This window comes from Passer montanus, unplaced genomic scaffold (genome assembly GCF_014805655.1).
Source record: "Passer montanus isolate IOZ18808 unplaced genomic scaffold, ASM1480565v1 scaffold70, whole genome shotgun sequence".
Lineage (NCBI taxonomy): Eukaryota > Metazoa > Chordata > Aves > Passeriformes > Passeridae > Passer > Passer montanus.
Window position 1 is genome coordinate 3,691,868 of NW_024372148.1, and position 24,623 is coordinate 3,716,490.

At 47.0% G+C, this 24,623-nt stretch overlaps 1 protein-coding gene across 1 annotated transcript; it reads right to left on the reverse strand.

Annotated features, from left to right (window-relative positions):
* Window positions 1-1,795: 1,795 nt before the first annotated feature.
* On the reverse strand, window positions 1,796-23,157 carry GATA6 (GATA binding protein 6). Its single transcript, XM_039730122.1, has 7 exons — window positions 22,860-23,157; window positions 20,653-21,560; window positions 17,193-17,359; window positions 13,719-13,844; window positions 12,319-12,406; window positions 11,789-11,895; window positions 1,796-3,407 (listed from the first exon to the last, which is right to left on the reverse strand). The coding sequence occupies exons 2-7, from the start codon at window positions 21,539-21,541 to the stop codon at window positions 3,240-3,242; spliced, it is 1,545 nt and encodes a 514-aa protein (XP_039586056.1). The 5' UTR covers window positions 21,542-21,560; window positions 22,860-23,157; the 3' UTR covers window positions 1,796-3,239.
* Window positions 23,158-24,623: the final 1,466 nt, after the last annotated feature.

The following is a 24,623-nucleotide window of genomic DNA, read 5'->3' on the forward strand; positions in this document are numbered from 1 at the left end:
AAATACTGGGGGTTTCTAGCGGATTTTAGTCTCCTGATATCACCCAAAAGAGCATTTTCATCCTCTAATCCAAGAGGAAGGTTTTCACATAGGGCATCTTTATATACCCCCTGCAGGACTTACTGTCTGCAGGAACCACCCTAAGGTAGACCCTGGGCTAAGGTGGTGCTGAGAAGGGAGCAGGGCCTCCTAGGAGCCCTCTGAAACAGGAGCCACAAGGTTCCAAGGCAACGTGGCGTCCACAGGCCACCAGCAAGAGCATCAGCAACCAGATAACATTTCCTGCTGGGTCAGCAGCCTGAAACTGGAACACGCTGGTCTAAACCTCCTGTTCTATGGTAACTCCAAGCAATGCAGCTCTGACACGCCCAGCAGGTATGTATTATGTGCTAAGCTTTTCAGAAATGGCACACTGAACATCACCCCAGCACGAAAAATGGAAAAGAAAAATAGAAACAAGAAAGGTTGCTGACCCTAGCTAAGGTTGAACACTGCAACACCAGTTAGCAATAGCTTTTTCATCCATTTAGATGCCGACACTTGTAAATCACAAGTGGCATTTTAGCCAGTAGATGCTTCAAGAGGAAAGATATCCACCTTCTTGTCCACACCTTTAGTTTTTCAAGCCTGGTGTTTCTCTGCATGGCTCAATTTGCACTCAGATAGGTATTTGTTTCTGTAAATCACCAGATCCAAACCCACATGGCCCCAGGGCTAGCAGGGCTGGGGTATCTGGCTACATTAACCCACAGGTACCCAGGATGTGAGGTGGCCCAGCAGTGAACATGGCATGACAATGCTGTCAGGAAGGGTAAGTGATCCCCACTCCTGGCTGGCCACAGGAGTCCAAACCCCAGGAAAGGCTGAGCCTGATCAGTTTTTGCTAGGATCAGTTTTCCTCCTGAGGCTGGGCTGCTGCATTCATCCCACGGTCCTCACAAACACCTAGGTGTAAGGAGGCAGCCCCAGCTGTCAAGTTTGGAAAACCAAGAGGCAGATTCTCAGCTGGTGCAAGTCAGCATAGCTTCACTTCAGGCCAAGGAGCTTCCCCAGTTAGCCCCAAAAGAAGGTCTGGCCAAGAAAGACAAAGGAACACACTGCAGCCACTCCATGGGTATGGAGGTTGGGCATTCCCAGTCCAACAGCACTGCTGCCATAGCTGGAAATCACACCTGGCAATTAGTCTGGCCCAATGATCTGAGCAATTAAGAGAACCAGTCCTCAACCAGTCCTCAGAGCCACCAAGTGGAAAAGGTTTTCCACTTTTCTGAGTAGCTAAAATTCTCCGTCTTCTCTTCTCAGCAGCAGTGCCTTTAGTTTTTGCTGCTCTTCACCTTTGGCCACAGGAGGATGCCAGCAAAGCACTCAAAGCCTCTGCCACTCAGCAGTTACATCTGTAGTGGGCAGATAAATAACATCCTGATATTTGCCTACTCAGGGAACTTGGGTGACACCCTTTAGCTATGGTGTGAAGGGCAAGCAAAACAATAATAGTCCTCACAGGGCACGGGCTCAGTTCCCCAGACTTTCACCACAAAAGCCTCACGTGTGCCCATGAGGAGCCTGTGTTGGTAGGTGGAAGCCTTAGTTTTACAGATCATCAGAAGGTGTAGTGAAGGGAATTGCAGAAAAGTCACACAGTGCAGACTTAGACAGGCAGAGCAGGCACCTCAGCTGGAGACCTTCCTTGTAGCCATCAGACACGCCACCTGTACCAGGTACATTTCCATAGCTTTTAATGCAGCTTAACAATGGTGCTGGAGACAAAGGAAAAGGCACACGGTACAGAAAAAAATATCCTAAAATGATACCCTTTTATTTGTAAAGCTCTGATGAAACAACTTTCCAAATGATGTCCCACTTAAAAACCAATGAAAACCAACCTAACTATGCATCAGTCACACTATACAGATTGCATCCTACATTTTCAAGATGCCTAGATATCTTCTGTAGTATTTACATATTATCAGTTAGGTAGTAAAGTTTCATTGCAATTTGTTTCTTTCCACCACACTTACTCAATGGCAAAAAAACTCCTTGGGCATGCATTTGCATTTTTGTACAACACTTTGGAGCAAATGGCTAGGGCAATTTTCCTGAGAGAAGGCTTGTTCTTTGAAACTCTTGCTTTAACAACTGGAAATACAGAAAGTGGATGCATTTTTGTTGTGCTAAAAAGCCTAAGGATGCCTAGTTAAGTTTTTTCTTTTAAATTATTTACGTACCATTAAGTTAAAATGTTTACATTCATTCATTCGTATAAAAACCGTTGTTAAATCTTATGCAAATGATTTAACACTGATTGCTGCAACGCAAATTGCACTTCTTTAAAAAAATTATTGTATATATGGAAGAAAAATATCTGATTGCTACCCTGTTTACAAATTTTGACTGACTCTACACAGTTCAGCCAGGAAATATGGACTTTCATCAATCTCAGTCACAGTGTACTTTAAAAGTTATATCGCAGTCTTGAAAAGTGAGTAAATATTTTAAACCAAAAAACACCAATCCCAAAATCTCCTTAACCAACTGGACCTTGTGGGACTTGTACCAAACGTTGTGATTTCTTCCAGGGACATAGCTGGGCTCTGAAGAGCAGAGCAAGGCACGCTGAAGATGGAGACCACGGAAGGAGAGGTCTGACGGGGCGAAGACATCAAATCTTCGGTGCAAGAAGTCTGCGTCAGCTCAAGCTGTAAGCACTTCTGACACTCATTAAAAAGTATCTCACTATCTCTGGTAATTAAAGTCTTTGCTACTCCCTCCCAGACACTTCCACCAAATTCTTAGGGGAAAAGGCGATGAGAGAGTGAAAACAACTATATAATCAGAAAGGCAGCGCTGCTGGGTAAGTTGAGGATGTATTTCTGGAATCTATCAATAGGTGTGGGTTTATCTCTTCTTTTTTGTTGTTGTTTTTTCTTTTCCTTTTTTTTCTTTTTTTTTGAGGTTTTTTTTGAGGGGGGTTTTGAAAGGTTTTTTGAGAGTGTAAGGCTGCATTAGCTATCCCCGGTGGGATTTGCTTTCCCTACATTTTCTTGCATAGATGAGGAACTGGATGCTTTGGCAAAGCCTCTTTCAGAAGTAGAAAAACACCTCTGCCACCAAGGCTCAAAAACTGTTTCAGAGGAATGGTCTTTGCCAGCACTGTCACTGCCGCTGCCGCGACCGCTCCGCAGAGGAAACCGCGCGCAGACGTCTGGGGGCTGCCAGGATCCAGCTTCCCTCCCAGCAGGTCACGCCAGAGCCAGGGCACACCAGGGATCCTGTCTCACGGATGCTGTCACTTCGGCCGTGGAGCTCAGGCTGACTCCTGTGTACAGCCCGTCTTGACCTGAATATTTAAGGTTGCTGCTTTCGGGACTGGTGCTCTCTCCTGGGCCAGACATCACCGACGAGCTCGCCTGCAGGGAGGGGCAGAGCAAAGAGAGACTCATTGAGCAGGTGAGAGCAAAGACAGATTCATTGAGCTTTGCACACACTGGGGCGCGGGTGAGAGCAGAGAGCACAGCGGGCCTGAAGCACAGCCATCATGGCAGGATTTCTGTACAAAAACAGGGTTTGCCCTCTGCTTGCCCCTGTGCCTTGAAATCCTGAAACAAAAAAATGTCTCAGCATGAGCCCAGCCTCCCAGCCCTGCTGATGACAGGGATGTCTGTGCTTGGAGAGGTAGAAATGAAACCATGTGATCTGCAGAAAACATGGAAATCAGCTCATGATGAAGAAGGAAATGTGCACGTGTCCCACTGCCCCCTACTGAAAAGACATACTTGCCAACACCAAAAATGTGATCCGGCAGTGGTGGCAGCTCTAGTTTTTCAGCCCCATGGGAGAAGCCCAATACATCCTAATTCTCCAGGAGGAGACATGGAGCACCTTCTGGAAAGCAGCTTTCTTTGGGCTCTTCAGCCCTTGAAATGTTTAAAATCATTCCTAACCCTTGAAAACACCAGCCAAAACCACTTTATCCCTGTAGGACTGGCCACTAAAGGAGATGCTCTTTTAATCTTCAGTGGAGAAACACTATGCCTTTGAAGCAGGAGTATTTTTGTTCTGCTGACTGCACAAGACAACATGCAGGGAAGCTCTGGTAGGCACGGAGATGAACCCCTGAACCACACTGGAATCAGTCCATTTATTTTAACAGAGAAATGGAGAGTTAAAAAGACAAAGGAACAATCATTTTTTCCATGAGGCTGAGCAGATCTGCTAAAGAGGAAAAATTCGCAGTGCCAGACAGAGAAGGGGCAACATTTTCACCTGATAAAGGAAATGTTTAAGAGCTGACTTCATGCAAAATTAACTCTTGGATGTGTCAACTTTAAAGACTTAATTTACTTGTTAATGGATAGTCTTTGGATGAAATTCCTTAAAAAAAATAGGAAAGAAAAAGGCTGTCCTAAACTGTGACTGCAGAAGCTTCCTGCCTGCTGTTTAAGTACGAAGTATACATATTTAATCATTTTACAAGAGTAGAGCTCTTGGCTCTCCTGGAGCTGTGCCAAGCGAGCAGTCCTGACATAGGAAAAGCAAGGCTTCATTAATTCAAAGGTAATTTCCAAATGGTGTGGAGCAGGGGTCTTGTTGCCGTGCTTAACCCAGGGAAAACCTTGCCTTCTGAAAGAGATACTCACTGTCAGCAGTCATTTTTGTCTGAAATAACCTGGACTCCAGTATTTTCTCAACCTTTTATTAAAATGATTGACCAACAATATTCTTCCACCCAGTAATCAACCCTGATCCCGCTCCATTAGGCACTACACAGAAATGCAGAGAAGGAAAGAAAAAAATAAGGTGTCCCCCAAAACCAGCTGAAATATCTCTAAGCCTGAGAAATAAGTTTTATCACTCCCTTGAACACAGAGTTGTCAATCAGTGACAACGAATCTCTCTATCCTCTTTCCCTGTGACTGTGCATAGAGAATTCAGTGAAGCAGGTTCCATGCTAACCTTTGTGTACAGTCATGATGTTGCATCAGCCTAGCCTTTCAAAGACTTCCTTTTCTTTCTAATCCCTCAAATATTTCTGTTAGCACAATAGATGTAATTTTTAACAGCTTCAGTTTCCCCCAGTTGAAGAAGGGTTTAAATTAGTTGAGCAGTGTTTGCTAAACCTGAGCTAAAAATACTAGGAAAGTGCTTTGAAAGGTTCCCATTTGCCCATATTTGCCACTGCTGTTCTGGTAGGCAAATATCTTATCAGTACCTGTTTTTTCCAGGCTTGGAAAGTGTAATTCACCTTTTCCTGATTCAGCCCTACAAAGGTGGGGTGCAGGGACCCACAGTTTCCATATGGGGTTATCAGGTACCCCTCCCTCGGGCACCCCAGAAGGGAGGACATGGAGGCACGTCCCCTTTGAAGACTGCCCATCCCTGCCTGGCCAAGGCCGGATTCTGGCTCTGTTGAGCCAGGACGGGCAGGACCCGGGCAGCACTGCCAGGCCTGGAAACCCCACCCCGGTAACGTCATGACAAATCCAGGCAGCTTGGGCAGCTCCCAAAGTGAGACATGGAAAACAAACTTTGGCTCATGAAAAGGACATGACGGAATCACAGTTCTGTTCCTGAGCCTCCCTACCTTTGCTCTTACTTTTCCAGCTTGAAGGGATGAAAGATGACAGAAGTTGCACTTAGTTATTGGAGGACTTTTTTCAGCTGAAATAAATAAGCTGAACAATGCTGATGAATCAATGGGGTCTAATTCATGGCTACCGGCTCTATCTATGAAAAGGTAATGCCTTTATTTTTATTGGTGAAATCTGATAATAGCATAGATAATCAGCTGAAGGTCAGCTTTCAGAGGAAAAAATGAATGAAGCCCGCTGGGAAGAGCCTGCCTCCCAAACAAGCAGAGAGGTGTGTTTGTATCTGCAAAGGTTCTTTTTACCCAAATCAGGAGGAGCTGGTCATGAGTCAGCCCCCAGGCAGGTTGTCTCTATGTGAGGTGGCCTTTCTGTAGAAGATCTGCCCACCATGTACAGAGGAAGACCTCTGCCAGAGCCACAGAGATAACTAGATTGCACCCAAACCTGCCATCAGGATTTAGGGGCAAATTAACTTCCTCAAAAGCTGCTCCACATCAAAACCAGGCTGCTCAGGCTGCGCTTGCCAGCACCCAGGGAACAGCAGCAGCAGCAGCTCTGGCTGAAAGACTCCTGCTTTCTTCTACCCACTCCTTCCTGTGCCATCTGCCCACCACAGAGAGCAGGGAGAGGGGATGGACACTTTCCCCTCTGGCCTTTCCCCACACCTCCGCAGCCACGAGGGAAACACGCTGGGCAAGGACAGCTGGAGGGGGTGGTGAAGGGCCTTGAGCTAGACCTTTGGTCTATCAGATAGACCTTTGCTCTATCCACTTGACACGTTCAAAATGCTCCATGAATTTTGGACATTACATTGAGTCAGCAATAAGCTGAGTGTCAGCTGAGACTCTCTTCCTCCTCAGCCTAGTTTACTTTCGCAACACTTAAATGATATCTACAGTCAGTTAAAACACATTTGCAAAGAATTCTTCCACACAAGAAGTGTTGTGGCAAACTGGTGGGGTCCTTCATTTTCTAGCCTCAGCCTCCCTGCAATAACTTCCATCCCCACAAAGAGCACGTTTTCCCAATACTATCACTCCCTGGAATCCAAAGAGCAAGTCTTGGCACTGCAAAATGACAGCTTTTTTTACTGATGTAACGACCCTCTTAGTACACAAAGCTGTCATTTCTTGCTAGTCCAATTGATCCTTTTGTTTATACTGCAGACGTGTAAGTTTACATATCTTCTAATCTCTCCTTTGTATTATAGCAACATAAATCTGTGGTTAATACTTCATTAATTTCCTAAGGGAGGCAACTTCCAGCATGGCTTGGAAAACTGATGACCCACTGCTGTCAAGGGCTGTATGAGTAACTGGCTTTATTGCTTTGGCAATAAAACAAAACCAAGCAAAAGGTATGCGTCCATGTGCATACAGAATTTTGGGATAGAAGCAAAAATACTTTTTCTTTGCTTTTCCCCACTGAAACAAAAAAGCTGGATTGCTTCCTTCTGTTTGATATAAAAATGAATGCCTTTTTTTGGACACATATACAGAGAGCAAAGAAAATTACTCAATGTAAAAGAAAAAGATTCAGTGTATGAAACTGAGTGGGGAGAAGAAAGTAGCTTCCCATTTTGTCCAGGACTGAGCACTGATGCAGAAGACATAGGAGACCAAGAAAAATTTAAGCTAGAGTCTAGAGTATCATATCTCCCAGCATACTGCCCTGTCTGCCACGCTCTTTGGTATTTTAGGTTGCCATGTTCCTCATGCCTCCTGTTGATCTTATTCCACCTGGTGTAGATAAATATTTACTCATACCAGGACTGAGGCACCGTGTTCCCATTTTCCAGGTGAAAGTCCTACCAGCCATGCTGGTGAGCCTTTCTCATGGAAACTGTCCCAACGCCTACAAAATTATTCCATACAATTGGAATATTATCATCAGATAATCTGAAGGACCCCTGGACATTCAATTCCCCTATATCCAGGTGGTTAGCATATTGTTTTAAGATGTTGAATCTCTGGTTCATCCAGACTCTAGGACATACTATGGAGGCTGATTTCCCCGTAGCCAGCATGAATGTCCTACCAATTTACTGCCTAAACAGGAGCAAACGACACCACCTCTAATCAGCTCACTCTTCTTCTGACAGGAAAAAAAAAAAGAGAGAAAGCAAATGCAGGAGAAGCCATTAATCCAATCCACGTCCATTTGTCCAGCATTTTGGAGACAGTTAAAACTGCATTTTTCCTCCTAGCTCACCACATGCCAAGGCTGTCTCAGTCAGCTCTCCCTCTCCCACCCTACAAAACTGAAAAGCCAGTCCTGAACCACTTCTCAAGGGAAGTAAGCACTAGTATTTCCTCCTAAGTTTTTTTGTGGTGTGAGGTTATGGTCCTTCTGAGAAAACTCCAAACTGGAGGCAAAGGATACAGGAAAGTCTTCTGAAAGAAGAGTTCCCCTGGTACTGCTGAGTTTTTCTGACATCAGTTGTGGCTCAAGGAGCCTCCATGTCCTGCCATAAAAAGTAGATTTTTCAGCAGGTTTCATCATGCCTTTATCCTAATAAGGGAATGAAGTCCTTCTGGTTATCACACTTGTTGGAGCCCCTGCATGGAAATGGATGGGTTTGACTGCAGACCATGCCCTTCATTTAGCAATTTATTTGGTGGAGCTTTTCCCTGTACAGTTTCAGCAGCATCAAAGGGAGAGCAGGTATAGATGCAGATGCAGGCTGTCTGAAACCTTCAAATCTTCTTTTTATGGGGACGTAAGGCAACTTCATATATCATGCAGCTGGACCCTTTCCATATTAGTAACACAGGACACCCAGTACTTATACTGCTTAGGAAAACAGAAATAGGCCTAGATCCTAGATCCAGATGTGAGTTTGGCAAATAGCCCCTTTACAATGGGACAACGAAATATCTCCGATCCAAACACTTCTACATTTTGGGATGTTTGAAATCAACTTTGCCCCCACAGCAATTCATTAATCGTATCACTTAAATGTTTAAACTTCAGCTAGAACGTAAAATCAACATTTAAGGTTCTTGCTAATTTGTCTCAGAATTGGCATAATATAAGATTCCCTTCATGAAATGGATAGTCTCAAAGACATTGCCAAGAGTAATTGCTGCCCTACTCTTTTTCTGCCCTCCCTTCTTTATTTTACTTTAAAAGAGATAAAGAAAGGTAGGGCAAAAAGTGAATGTTACTGACACAAATGAATTCTGCTGAATTTCATTTCCATTAGATTTCTACATAACTGGAAACTATTTTGGCAGCCTCCCACAAAAGGCATAATAAATTGCTTTTGTACCAGTAGAGGAATTCGTCTTCTCTGTTTCATTTAGCAAAAACATTGCTGTGAATTTCACACAACAGTTTCTAAAACGTCATCAAATTTCTCTGCCTAATGTCAATTTGGCATTTTCCCCCTCTTCACAGAATAAAGGCTAGAGAAGCAAAAACAGAGCAAAACAAAAACAAGTTGCCATGCCCGTTGTGTAACGCACAGGGAACAAGCCAGGTTTGCTATTCAGGCAGGTGCCTGTTTATCAGCAACATCACCAACACCACTGTCAGGAATCAACATTGGTCTTTTTAAAGTGGCCAAAGATGACAGAGCCTGGATTCATCCATCTGAGAGTTTGTTTTTTTCCTTCCAGACATGAGCTGGAGAATTTTATTCTCCTTATACAAAGCCATTGCCTATTCTAGAAATAATTACAAACCTTTGATCTACCAATAGGTCAACTCAAAAGGAAAAAAGAAAAAAATAATCAAGAAAACAGAAGTCTAGCAGAGCATCTTTGCTTCAGCATGTGATCAGGTTACAGGCTGCCTTGCTCTAAAATGCTGACATCCCTTAACTCACAACAGCTTAAATGGGCTTTATGAGTGCACAGTCCCTTCCATAGGATTTAGACCCTTTAGAAATTATTTTGCATCCTTTGCAGCTAGTGTTCATGTTCCTAAACTAAGTCTGGGACAACAGGAGCCCATCTTAACAGCCACCATTTTCTGCTTTAAACTTCCAGCTTCCCAAGTCCTCACCCCTTTGAATTACAGATGCTTGGGCAACGCCAGAAGCCTGAGTGAAGAATGTGACCATGCCCGTGACATATCTTGACAACTGCTCCCTTGAAAATCCTCTTTTCATTCACATACATCTGGGACTGGGGCACAGAGTTGGGAGATCAGTAGCCCTTCAAAAAATTTGGGATGGACTCAGAGGGATGCCCATACATCTGGTTGCCACTGTAACTTCCTCTCTTCAGCACATGTTACAGCCCCTCTCCATCACTTCCACTCACTAGAATTTTTCACAAGGGGGTATTTGCAAGTGCTTTGCATATGCAAGGCACATCTGATCAAATCATGGTGGGGAAAAGGCTATGCAGATGTTACCATGCTGCCTGCTGGATATAAGGGGACAGATTTTGCCAGCTGTTGCACAGGTGTCCTCTCCCAGTCTGATCTACCATAGAAAAATCAGGGAGAACTGTAGTCCTGTCACTGGGGATGCCATCATGTAACTAAGAGCAGCCTCAGGGTCCCTCCTGGGAGTTGTTCCTTGTTGCTAACAGTTCTCAAGGAGTCTTTTAGCCCTCAGTCCATGCCCCTGCACCCCTCTCCTCTGGTACCCACACAACTCCATCTGGCAAAACCATATTAAAAATGGTACTACTAAAATTATAACATAAAGATTATTAATAATGTGTTTGATGTGCCCTTCTAGGGAGAAATACCACAGAAAGGAAGTCAGGTTTTAGCCAGCCAAGAAGGCAGCAGCATAGTGGAAATGAGATCTCGTCTGTATGGCCTCTCCTTCCCCGAGCAGCACACAGCTGTGCTGCCACAGTCTCGGCTGGGATTCCATGTCTACCTGTTACATAAATCTCACCACATTGCTCAGGATCACTGGTACTGCTCAAGGTAACGCAAGGAAAATTTAAGGAAAATTTGGCTACATTTTTTCCTTTGCAAAAATCAAGGGAGAGCCTAAACAGTGCATAGTAGTTCCTTGGGGGAGTCTGAAACCCAATTCTGAGACTGCAACAGTTCACTTTTCAGTTAGGGTTTCTCTTTTTTTTTTTATGTGATCTGTTTATTTTACTGGATTGACAGGGTTTTCTCTTGTCAAAGACAAGCCTTTTTAGTATCATCCTAGTCTCACAGGATCCAAACCCAAAATCCAGTGCCTCTGAAAATGGGTGGCCCTGTCAGTCCACAAACAATCGCATTTGCTAAAAAATGAGTTTTTCTTCCCCTTGTACAATGAAACTTTGTACATCAGAAATTAAACTATTGAAAGGAATTTGAATGTAGAAAATCCAAGACATACTGAAAAATAGCTATTATAAACAATGTCTTCTTTTCATTAATAAAGAACTAAGGAAAGCCACATTAGAAAAGTTTCTCAAAGAAACGATGTGGCAGATTAAGGGATACAGAAGGCAGAGAAGTGAGTGTGGATATGGATAGGTACAGCCAAGGGGTTAGAAATTAATCTACATTAAGCTTCACAACTTTAGCAGTAGTATTTATCACACATGCTGAGTGAAGAAAGGAAGTTTGTGATGGTTGGAGTACATGATGTAAAATAAGGATCAAAGCAAAGCAGGGGATGATCAGCACTCCTCGGGTGCTCCTCTGGAGCTTGGTGCTGCCAGATGCTGAGCATCTGGCCCCTGAAGAACCCTCTGCGGGCAGAGGGCTGAACCCCCATGCACTGCAATCAGCAGGGTGCTCCAGCCTGGCTTCAGCTGAGGTTGGATCAGGGTTTAATTGCACATTTTAGTTTAAAACAAAAGCCTGTATGATTTACTTCATACAGCAGGATAATGTTTTTCTGGATTTTACCCACTGAGATAATGCATTAAAAAAAAAAAAATATATATATATATATAAATTGGCTTCTTGAAAGGATCAGTTGGGCATGTTTTATTGTCTTCTGTCCAAAAGAAAACCTCTGAAATGAAAGAACCTGAATATTTAAAAACAAAATGTCTGTGGTTAAGCTGCGGCTAACTATCATAAAAATTATATAGATCTTAATCAAGAAGGTTTGCAAAGTACTTCAGCTTGTCGTTCTGTTTACAGCTATATGTAATATCCTCCGAAAATCTTGTTCTAGTATCAGCTAACAAAACTGGAAAGTTTGTTTAGATTATTGTTCTGCTAGATAAGATAAAAGCTGTGATAACATTGCCCAGTGATCAGCCTGCCTGCAGACAGACACTCACCCCGGAGGCTGCAGTCTGTGCGCCGGGAGAAGCGGTTTTGCTACAGTCATCTGAGTTGGTAGAAGACGTGGATGTCGGAGTCATAGGAACTGCAGTAGTACTGTTACCTGGAAAATTGGGAATTGCTATTAAAAATAAATATTTTCCAGACAGAGAAGAAAAAAACAAGACAGCTACAAACTATTGCAGCTACTCTTTCTTATATTTTATATTTACCGGAGCATGCTTTTGATTTATTTATATTCTTAGGTTTTCGCTTCCTCGTCTGAATTCCTTCTTTTTTCATAGCAAGAGGCCGAGGAACCTGAAAAAATTAAATTTCCACACCAATCACAGAGTTGCATAGGTACTGTAATCAAAAATCAAAATGCACTACAAGATCAGATGTTGCAAATGTCTGTATAGCAAGTTAATTTTCTGTGTTAGAGTACAATTCTTGCTATTAAAAATAAATATTTTCCAGACAGAGAAGAAAAAAACAAGACAGCTACAAACTATTGCAGCTACTCTTTCTTATATTTTATATTTACCGGAGCATGCTTTTGATTTATTTATATTCTTAGGTTTTCGCTTCCTCGTCTGAATTCCTTCTTTTTTCATAGCAAGAGGCCGAGGAACCTGAAAAAATTAAATTTCCACACCAATCACAGAGTTGCATAGGTACTGTAATCAAAAATCAAAATGCACTACAAGATCAGATGTGATGTTGCAAATCTCTGTATAGCAAGTTAATTTTCTGTGTTACAGTACTAATTCTAAAAAATATTTGCATTTTATTTGGGCAAAACAACAGTTTGATTCAAGGGGAGTCATAGCTGAATTAAGACAGCAGGGAAACTTGTTTTATCTATGCAAACGTCATAATTTTTTCAACCCCTCAATCAATCCACAGGAAAACACCACAGAATTAGGGAAAACCAGCATTATTTGGCAGTAAGCCATAAGAAATTAAATTGGATGGGGTATATCTGATCCTTGATTTATTATTCCTGTCAGCTAGGAATTATCTCCACTGCCTGATTCTAGAAAGAAAAAATGTGTATGAGAAAAAAAAAATCATCCTGTGGACCAGCTTTGCAAACCAGATCATCACAAGGAAATGTCTTAGGACAGAAGCTTAAGAGTAGAAGAATTGACTTAGTATTTGTTCCTATGATCTGCCCATAATACAGCTTTACAGTATCTAAATTTATATTTATAGGGATACATTTATATTTAAATGTGCTCAAAAATCATCCTTGTGTTCATCACAGATAATCACACTACAAAAACACTGCCTTAAAATACATTTTAACACCAGTTTGAGGAAAGATAATTTGTGTGTTGTCTATCTCTATTCATGTGTATCTCTATAATATTTAAACCTGTAGTATAATTTGCATTTTATTGAAGGCTAGACCACATCTCAATCATTCCTAATGCTCTTGCTCTTCAAACACTTATACTTGGTTGTAACGCAATCCACAGGGGTCTCACCGAAAACACGCTCTATCACATTCAGGACAGAGCTTTTTTTCACTCTATTATTGCCCAGCAAAGGCTGAAATTGCCTTTAAAGTTTTTCTGGTGTAGCTATGGCTGGAATTACACCCTTTTGCTGGCATAGCTATGTCTGTCCATGAAAAACTGTCTCATTAAAGGTCTAGGGATTTTTTTCCCTACTAAAGAGCTGGTTTAAATCCCAGTGGCAAAAGCACCACTGCTGCTCATCCAGAGGTGGTTTCTTTATACAAATCTATTGAGAGAGCTACAGTGGCAAACACATAACTAGTCAAAAGCATAACAAGCCAAAGTGGTGCAATCATTTTCCAACGTCACACATTTTTCTGTTGCTCTACGCACTTCGCTGGTGGATTTTTGGAGGACCACCCCTTCCCCAAAGCAGCGTCAGGGCTGGCAGGGGATATCCCTTGGTGAAGCAGCCACTCACCCCATGGAGCTTCATGTAGAGGCCGCAGGCGTTGCAGACGGGCTCGCCCTCGGCGTTCCTGCGCCACAGGGTGGTGGTCGTGGTGTGGCAGTTGGCACAGGACAAGCCCATCCGCCGCGACGAGGGCTGGGTGGAGGCAAGCACAGGCAAACACGGGTGTAAACAGGTGGGCAGCAGAGAATGATTTACGTCTTTATGGTTCGTAAAAAGTCCTTTAACACATGGCGGGGATGGAAGGAGCCTTTTTTTATAGTATCTGTCAGCAGCAGCCCAAAATTAGAACAGAATTATCCTCATATCAGAGTGGAAAGACAGTGTGAAGAGGTACCGAATATCTTTCAACCCTGAGCAGTTGCAGCAGAGGCAAAATTCTCATCTGGGAGCTGGTGACCAGAAATCTGTTCAGACCACCAGGCACTGGGTCTTTTTCCAGCAGGGCAGCTAGGAAATATCTTCACTACAGGTCCAGTGAGCTGAACAGAAGGCACATCCCTCCCGTGCTGCCTCTCCAGCCCGTTCAGTGCCTTCACCCCTGTATGGTGGGTGAAGAGGCTGCTCTGATCCTGCCACTGATATTCCTGACTCATTGGGAAAATCAGCCGCTTTAATCACCTGCCCTCGGTGGCACCACATCTGGGGAAAACTTTCCTGGGCATCCCAGGGGTAACACATACAACAGCATTACTTTCATAAAAAGATCTTTTTATCATCACCCATTTTATCCTCATACAAAAAACCGGCGTGCCTTGGGAGCGTGTTTTACAGAGCAGAGCCTCCCTCGGCCAGCAGAAAAGCTGGTGGGTGACAACAAGGTTCCCACTGCAAACAAGCCATTTATGACACTCTTCCGTGGAGTTTGGAGCCAAGATGAAGCAACTCTGTATCAGAAATAACCATATAACCCAGAGCTTTATGGCTACAGGCTGTATATCATAAGTGAAGGCAGTCCTCATAAACATGTGAAATGAAGGTGAATGGGTTATAAAAGTCCCTGTAACAACTGATCTCTTTTACGTTCATCACAAGCAAAGAATTCCAGCTACATCATAAATCTAGTCTTTTTCAAAGTATCGCATTGTCAAAAAAATACAAAAAAATCTGTGCCTAGCTCTGTGTCTGGCAGCTGAACAAGTTTACACGGAGAAGTCAGTTTTAGAGGATTGCATTAATCTTATTCTGACCATAAAGTGCCCATAACTGAAATTACTAACTTAAGGGTACAATGCCCTTCCTCTTGAATCATTTACTGCTGGGTTGTTAGACATAACTGGGTCACCTTTGATACCACAGGGCTGCCTGCCACTGGGGGAACCGATAAAAATGTTTTGAGAATGAAGAATATTCCAGAGTAATAACTGAGTTTCTTGAATATTGTCTTTTTGAGTGTCTTTAGCAGTAAGCCATCATTTTACACCACAGCTCGGAAAGAGCTCCAGATTAAATACAAATTTTGTAATCTTGAATCAGTAATCCATTATTAACTGCACAGAAAAAAAAAGCTAACCACCCAGCCAAGTGTTATATAGGCTGAAGTACACAAATACAATTTTTAGTCTTAAAAATCCAAGTATCATGAAAACAGAATTTTTCACCTAGTTATTAAATATGTACGCACACAGCTCTCAAATTATGCCCTCAACTCAATATGTATTTTATGTGATCACATTGAGTAAAATAAAGCTGGTCATAACACACATGCTTCGTTTTCTTTCTCTGCAAGTGAAATGCTGTCAGCTGTTTCACTCTGTTAAATCTTTCTCTTTCCTATGCAGCCTGGTCTGAACCTTCATACGTTTTATTCCAATAGCTTTTGCTCATTCCCGTATCTAAACAGACATGGAGTTTTGGCATGTTTTGAAGCTAAAATGACTTTTCTGATGCAGGAATTTTATCAGAAACTTTGGGGCAATCTAAACATGTTTAGCGTTTTCAAAACATTTTCCCTTCTCACCTACATATTTCCAACTGTATGAACACAGAGTCACGGTTGATTTATAGTTATGGCCAGGGTACTCGGTAGGGATTGTTACACAAAGCTATTTCACAGTTATTTCGCTGAGGTGTCAGACTGAAATCGGGCTGTAGTTTGACTCTGCTTTAGTCTTCTCACCCCCACCCCTCCCTCAAAAAAAAAAAAAAATTATGAAAAAAAGGACACAGAAATGCTAGAGCAGGGTGTCAGCTACTTGAAATCTGCCTTGGGCCAGGGTGCCACAGCAAGCTGGGCTCTGACGCTTGAGACAATCGGCAGATCTGGCCCCTCCGCTGCCTCTGTGCCCGGTAATGAGGTAACACCTTGTGTCATGAAATTTACCGGACGACCAGGTAGGAAAAACAGACACCCAGCATCAGTAAACCTCTGACTTAAAGTTAAATTAACTCTTTGGCTTAAAGAAAGGTCCTTAAGCAGAGGTGGGTTGGTTCCCAAGCGCTTACTGTCTGCTCCGATCATCGAGTGCTTGGGTCTTGTTTCCCCTCGCTCCCCTAAGAGCACTAAATTCAAATGGCTGTGAAATAAAGAACAGTAGGTGTTTCAGCCCAAGCAAAACAGGCATGGAGCAAAGCAGCTGGCATGATTGAAAGGGGTTTGAAAGGCTGATGGGTTTGATACACTGTCTCCATACACAAGGGTCCAAACATCAGCTTGGATTATAGTGGTGTGATTTATTGTGGCTCGCCCAGTAACAGCCATTACTGAGGAGCGTATTCTTTCTGTCTGCTGACCTCCACCCAGATTTGCTAAACATAATGTGCAGTTCCCGCTTGTTAAATTTTCTCCTTGCCTATTCAGTGCCAGCCTGTGTTATAAACAGGGGTTCTGGTTTGTACTATTTATTTCCCCCCCTAGTTTTAGGAGTATATTTTTAGAAAAATTGCCGCTCATTTCTTAGGAGTAAAACAAAACAAAGGCTATTATCATTGTTTAAACAATTGGTTTTCTTTGAATTATATACAAAACTTGCTTACATTCCCAAGGATCGAGCTCTCAGCAAACAAAGCAGGTCTGGAGAAATTCCTAGCCCTCTGAACAAACATTTTCCAACCTTGATTTCTTTTTTTTTTTTTTTTCTGTTGAAATGTCTAGTATCACCAGCACAAATTTCTTCCAAGCCACTGAATCCCCCTCACAGATGGGGCTCATAGCCTGAAAAGCCCGGCTGGCCTGTGCCCGATATGCAGCTCACAAGGGGGCAGAGAGAAGTTTTGCCAGCTCAGAGAGCCTGGAAGTGGGTCCGAAGCGGTTCCCAAAAGGCTGCCGGCCCTGTCACCACTCACTGTGACCAGTTTGGCCTCCAAACCTGATCAGGAGCCCCACTACAGTTTTGCAGCCAAGAGGATCACCAGGCTAATACGCGGCTAGTTGCTCTCCCCCGTCTTTGCCCCAAATTTCTCCCTCAGTACAGCTGACTGGGGGTCCTTTGGGCAAAGCTCCTCTGGGCCCCCTCCTCCCTCCCTCCCTCTGTCCCGACTCACCACTCTCTTTTGGGGCTTGATGAGGGGCCGGCTGAGGCCGTTCATTTTGGTGTAGAGCCCGCAGGCGTTGCACAGGTAGTTGCCGGTGCCGTCCCTCCTCCACAGCGGGGTCTGGATGGAGCCGCAGTTGACGCACTCCCGGCTCTCGGACAGGTCCTCCAGCAGCTCTGGGGGCAGGAGCAGAGGGGAGAGGCGGTGGGGCACGGCCGCGGAGCCCGGGGTAGCCCCGCCGAAACCCGGGCCCCGGAGAGCCAGCAACCGGCCCTCGGAGAAGCGATTCCCCGGCAGCGACGGCGGCCATGCGGCGATTTTTTTCTACAAAATCCCTGGGGTTTTTATTTTCCTTTTTTCCTGGTTTGTTTGTTTTGGTTTTGGTGTTTAGTTTTTTTTCCTTTTTTTCCCTATTTATTTAAATGTGCCAGGCCCGCTGCCGGCCCCCGGAGCCCTCGCTCTCCGAGCCGGTGCGCCCCGGACACCGGCCCGCCGAGCGCTCAGCCCGGCCCGCCGCCGCTCCCGCCGGGATTTCACCCTTGGGAAGTTCGGCTGGGGTCCGCTCGAGGGGCGAAACCCCCTCCGTGGTGCCCACAAGACGGAGAGGGAGGTGCACTCGCCTTTAGAGGGGAGCAGAGTGGGGAGCGAGGCGGCTGTCAGAATAGCCGCTTCCAGAGCCACCCTGGGAGCTGGATGTTAGGAGCTTCGTTTTGCCCAGTATTCCCCAGGGTCGAAGCTTGGCAAGAACTTTTCTACCCTAACTCTTATTTTAAATGCCTCGGAACTAGTAAAGCTTCGAGTTTAGAGGCAGCGTTTGGGGCCCTGGTGTGCCAAGGCAGCGAGGGGCAGTGGCCGCTTCGCCTCGGCTGTTTGGTCAAATTAGAGCTGGTTTGTAGGAAACAGAGGAAATGGAAAAATAAGCGGTATTGTGCCTCCTGCTTTCATAGCTACTGAGCACTGAGGGGAAAAAAAAAAGTATAAAAGCACGGTGGGGGGGAAAAAAGGAAAAGTAAAAGAGAGAGAAAACCCACCTATAAAAGCTAATAGTTGCACCCATGTGAATCCCTGTTCTGATTCACCTCTCCATATTTCCATATTTCAAGGAAGGGGGGAATAAATACTTTATATAGACTGTGCCACGTTGGGCAGAAATAATAAAAGGAGATATTTGGATTTTCACAGCAGCTTTCGAGTCGAGTCTGGGAATGTATGTTTCAGACTCAGAGCTTCGTCATTGATTTTTTTATTTCCTCCCTTTGCTACCTGCCTAAATTCATCATTGGGTTATTCCCTAACGTTTCACTGCACAGCCAAAGCCAGCTCGTAAAGGTGGAGCAGCTTCGGAGACGGGGCTGCGGTGACACGGCGGGCACTGAGCTGAGAAAGATTCGGCCTTTTGGCCCGCACCCTCCCAAACACGCTCCTCTCCTCCCTTCCTTGGCGAATTATTAGGCGCTAAAGAGGAACGGGCACACGGCACAGCCCAGAGAGCACAGTTCAACTTACGTTGTCAGCTCCTAGCTCTTAGCACTTCGCTAAGATTTATTAATCTTTGCACTAAAAGCACCATTGAAGACTGTAACCAGAAAAAATGTTTACGACGTCAAGGACGCTGGAACTTAAACAGTATTTCGTCTCGGCTACTTATTTTATAGCATTGCCTTTGTGCCTGCAGAAAGAAATTCTGACGTGACAATATTTCTCGGGCATTTTCAAATATTTTTCCCCTTAGAGAGTGAGTACTACACTTATTTCCAAAGAAAACAAAATAAAGTTTTAATTTTAGATACTGTTTTAGCCTCTCTGAGTACCGTTAAGAAAGCTTTATCAAACTGTCTAATATTTAGCCGCAAAAAATACATTTCGGCTACAATTTTTCCACAATTTTGACACGGGACAACGCGTAGCTTCGGCTTTGCTGCCGCGTTTTGCCTCACAGGAGCAGAAAATTCTCCCGGCCCTGGAGCTCCGGGCTGCTTCGCCCCGCGTTACACCGCGTTGTGGATGCCCTGGCACCCGTCCTTTCCCTCGTGGAAAGGCTAATCCCTACCCCTCCGGCCCCCAGCACCGGTGGGAGGGAGGCACAAGGGCGGGAGAGACCCGCTGGAGCAGGGGAAGCTGCTGTGCTCCTCGGCTGCCTTGACACTCCTGCCTCCAGCACCCGGCAGTGCCCGGCTCCTTCACGTCTCTGCTCCTTCTTGCTCACCCCTCTCCTCTCCCTGCCGTGGGATTTTCCAGCCCCACGTCTCTCCCGACAAAATTTAAAAAAAATAAAAAGAAAAAATTAAAAACACGAATGATTTTTTTTTACTCTCCATCACCTAGTTTCACACTATAACTTTTAAAAGTCCAGCTTAAAACTCAACTTTCTTGTTACCCTGAGATGTGGCTTCTCCTATCACTGCTACAACTGATTTTCTTCCCTCTGTCAGGATATTAAACACCAAGTGGGAGGATTAAAATAATTAAATTTACAGGGTGTCATCGACAGACAGGAGGAGCATTGTGTGTACAGCCCTACAGAAAGACAAAAATCCATGGGGTAATTTCTGCAACACTGCACTGAAAGAGAAAATCACGGTGCCTATAAAATATATGCACCTGGTGGGTAGTTTATGCTTAAAGTGAATGAGGATCAAATCTGTGTGCATACACATATTTACATAAATATGTATATATACATAATAAATATATGCAGAGCATGTATATATAAATACATTACACAGCCACACACACCTCTCTATAAACCTCTATTTATATATACATAGATTTATTCTAAAGCTGAAGAGATTGCAATAATCGTTAATCTTTCTACCTCTGACTAAATCATCGCAGCTCAAACTCCACTTTCACAATTGATTTAATGACACCGAGAATCTCCTTAACTAAAACAAAAAATAAGCATGGGACACCTCGGAAATGAAAGCAAAGCCCCATCAGGAGATGCTGTATTTTAGCAGCAGTTTACAAATCAAGTTTTCTCATTCATATACGAGATTTTGCTTCGCTGATTTTCTTTTTTAATGAAGCAGCGAAGTTGTTTTATAGTTGAAATAATCCAAAATGGGTTAAGTGAGCCCCTGCAATTTTCCTCTATGATACAAGAACGATTAATTTGCAGTGAATTTGTCACCGTTTCTTGTCCAGATGGCCGCATTTAGGGAAAGCAGGAACGCACCGATTTGGGAAAATTAAAAATTAAGTTTACACCGGGCAATTCGTTTCGGCATCTTTGGGTCGGTAACCCCGGCTGCCATACCCCAAACAACGCCGAGGTGTATCTTTCCCCTAACTCAACACAGACGGCGGGAGCTACCTCCACTCCGGACCACGGTCCCGGGACCGCCGCTCGCCAGCGAGCCCTGCCCGGGGCGGCCCCGCCGCCGCTCCCGGAGCCCCCGGCACCCCGCCGCCCCTGCAGCCCGGCATGCGGCCACCCTCCCTGCCCTGCCCTGCCCGCGGCTCCTACCTGCGCTGGGTGCCCGGACGGGGATGGGGGCGGCCCGGCCCTGCAGGCAGTGCAGCATGGAGTTCTCGAAGGGCGCCGTGGGCCAGGCAGGGGCGAGCTGCGGCCCCACGTAGGACGTGTAGGGGCCCGGGTAGGAGCCATTGAGCGGCCGGGCCAGGGGGCTGTACTGCTCCCTGGCGCCCAGGCTGTTGCTGTAGGCGCCGGGCTCCCGGGAGGCCCCGTTGGCCACCGGCGGGCTCGGCGAGTAGGGGAAGCGGCCCGAGGGGTGGGAGCCGCCGCCGCTGCTGTACGAGGGGCTTTCCGCGGCCGGCTGGGACCAGACGGCGTGGCCGCCGCCCGGGTGGCTGGGCTGGGCCGCGCCGCTGCCCTGCAGGTAGGGCAGCGTGGGCAGCATGGAGCCCACGCGGGTCGTGGGCACATAGACGGGCGAGCTGGGCGTGGAGTGCATGAAGCCGCCCGGAGATCCGTCGTAGGGCGTGGGGCCCTGGGCGGCCGAGATGGCGAGGGTCTGGTACATCTCCTCGGGCTGCTCGGCGCCGAGGGCGCTCAGCTTGGGGCCGCGGCTGGACCAGATCAGCTTGTTGGTTTGGTCTAAGTCCGCGAAGAGCAGGATGTCCTCCCAGCCGGCGCGGCCGGAGGGGTGCGGGGTCCCGAAGTGCACGTAGGGGGCGAGCAGCGACCTGCCCTCGGCGGCGGGGGGCGGCCGGTGGCTGCCGTCGGTCTCCGGCCGAGGAGTCTTGGAGGATCCGCGTTCGCCCTGGGAGCCGGAGGAGGAGGACGGCGAAGGAGGAGACGGGCGCGGCTCCCTGGTGGCGAAGGGACAGGAGGAACCGCCGGCGTCCGCAGCGCACCGCTTCACCGCGCACCAGCCGCCTTCAGCCACGGCCATCCAGGTCCCCTTCTAGCCGCTGGGTGTGGATGGGGAAGGGCGAGGAGGGGAGGAGGAGGAGGAGTGGAGGGGGGGATCCGCAGGGCAGGGCGGGGAGGGAGGACACAAAAGAGCAGGGAAGTGGGGGAGAGAGAAATAATAATAACAAAGTTTGCAAACAGGACAGCCCGTCTCCCTCCCGTAATGAGATTCATCAGGGCTTATCTGGCCCCTCTGAGCGCTTAATCAGTCATGTCGCCTCGGCGCTGTTGTCCCTCGCCCCGGCGGAATGGGATCAGGCAGCCCAGGTCAAGACGAGCCGGGAGACGCCAGTCCCGCGGGGCCAGGGCTGCGGCTCCGGCCCCGCTTCCCGCACGGCGGGAGGGCTGCTCCCCGCTCCCTTCGCATCCCGGGATGCGGATTTGAACGTGAAGCACGCCGGGGCAAAGGTGGGCGTAAGGGCGTGGGGACGGAGGGGGGCGAGGGGGCATTTTTCCCTGTCTCTGCCCTTTCTTGGCTGCTGCCGTTGTTATGATTATTTCAATGAATGAGTCATTTGACTCGGTTCCACCGAGAAAACAATTAGTAAGGCGATCCCTTTAAGGTTACTTCGCCGGAGAGCGATGTTAGCCCTTCCGCGCATCGCCTCGCTTGTTTGCCTATTTCCAGCCCAAGGTCACGGAAAGGAGGAGGAGGAGGAGGAGGGAAAGGCCCCTGAGGGACGGGAGATGCGCACGGGCCGGGCCCGAAGCGTGCGGGGCGCGGACCGAGGCCGGGCGGGGTGTGCCTGCCGCAGGGGCCGGATCCAGCCCCGGCTGGGCACTGCCCCGAGCCCCCGCACACCTTGCAGCGCTGACACCCGTCCCGAGCCCAGAGGTGCCAATTCGGGGCTGCCGGCATGAGCAAGGCCGGACAGACAGACACAGAGAGCCCCGTGCCCAGCCCCTAGGGCAACGGGTAGAAAGCGAAAGGGGACGCAGAGAAGTGACAGCAAGAGAAGGCGAGGCTCTCCGTTCTCAGCCCACCTCGGGGCACTCCAGATAACCACAGGCACAAGATACAGGACACACACACACTCAGAGCCCCCTCGCAGATAGGCACCAAATACGTCTCTCCCTCCTGCGAGATAACTGGAAGATAAGGCTCGGGCAGATAAGAGCTGCAGGCAGCGGCATCGGATGTTTGCCCACGCATCTGTCTCCCTCGGGCTCCCCCAGCCAGGGGCAGCCGCCGCCGCGCCGCGCTCCCCCCGGAGCGCCCGAGGGCAGAGAGGCAGCGGCAGAGGAGCGAGAAAGGACAGGAGAAACCGCGGCGAGGCAAGGAAAGAGAGGGGCCAAACCTGATGCCGGTGCCCCGCATGGGGCCGGGGCGCGGGGCCGCGGCGGGCGGTAAATCCAGTGCGGCGGGGGCGAGCGGCGGCGGCGACTCCGGCGGCGGCGGCCGGCGGCTCATGTATAAAAAGGAGAGAGGAGGCGCCTCTCGCAGCCCTGCCGGAAAACTGCAGGCAGCCGGCCCTGATTGGGCTCGGCCAGCCCTAAACAAACACGGGGCTCCGCAGGGGTGCCAGTCCCGGGGCCAGCCGGGCCGCCGCAGCCCCGGGGGCGGGGGCGGGGGGGCACCTCGGGGCGCCCACAGCGAAGGGGCGACGGAGCCCCGCTCGGGGAGCACGGACGAGCAGAGAGGGCTGGCTCTGCCAGATACCCCAGCCTTTTTTCTTTACCTTTTTTTCGTTTTATTTTTTTTTTTTAATTTTATTTATTTATTTTTAACCCAGAAATAATACAGCCAGATACCCCAGCCTTTTTTCTTTACTTTTTTTCTTTTTCTTTTTTTTTTAAATTTTATTTCTTTATTTTTAACCCAGAAATAATACGCACTCTTCCCTCCTTCCTGGATATTTTTTTTAATGGTGAATATTCAACTTCTGTAAGGTTTTTGTTTTTCTCCGCGCCTCCCGGCATGTCAGCGAATGTCCCCTGGCAGCGGCCCGGGGGGAAGTGTGCCTGGCTTTCGCCCTCAGCAACAGGCGAACGCATCCCTCCATCAAATCTCCTTAGTTTGTGCTCGTCAAAATGCGAGCTAGCCGAGATGAAAAAATGTGGCTCCTCCTCGAGTTGCCCCAACCATCAGGTGAAGCCAAAGCGAGCTGTGGGATGTGTCCATCCCAACAGCTGGCGGTAGGCATTTTTCCTCCGTTTCTTTCTTATTACCCCCCCGCTCCTCAACCCTCTTATCTCAGCTGTGTACAAACTGATATGGTACTTAGCAGGAAAGTGACTGGAAATTAAAATAACTTCGTTCACCAGAGGTTATCAGCTGGATATCTGTCATCATCAGTTTGTACAGAAAGTCATCTGCGGCAAAGGGCTGGACTAGAGCAGAGCCGGGCTCTCGGCAGCCGGCAGGCATGAGCCCTCCCGACGGGAGCCGAGCCCAAACCTGCTGATGCGCTCTGCTGTCGCTCCTGGGGTAGGCACGGCTTTTCTTTCGGTCTTTCCAGGCTCGGTGAACGGGAGGTGAAGAATTTGCAGTGCTGGGGGTACGGTGAAACGCTGGCTGTAGCGAGCCGCTCTGCCGGCGTGGGTGAACCGATTGTGACTTGGAAGTTTCTTGTGCGCGTTAATTTTTGTGCTGTAGCGCGGCAGGGGTTTGATCGGAAAGCAATCACTTCCCAGAGAAACCGTTTCTTTATTAAATGGTATGATTAAAGGTGATACTTCTTTCTTGTCAGTTGTCTCTAAATAATATCGTTAAATAATATCGGTGACCCCGCAAGGCTGAAGTGACTTTTTTTTCCATTTTACTTTTAGGTGTATTTTAGTGAGTGCAATAATAAATAGAAAATAAGTTTTTGCAAGAGAGGGCAGTGATTTGTTTTCTGCCCGGCTCGTCTTCGGATCCTAGCTTGAAACGTAAAACGTTTTTGCCGTGGTTTTTACCTGCAAATGAGAGACAAGAGCAGTGCAAGCCGCGGGAGTGGATGCCCACGCCGCTTCTCCCCAGCTTGGGTGCTGCCACTAAAAATTTCTGTGCTGAAAAGCGCCGAGCTTTAAACCTCGCCTTTCCTTTCAGTCTTTTGCCCTTCTCCAGTTAAACAGGGGGT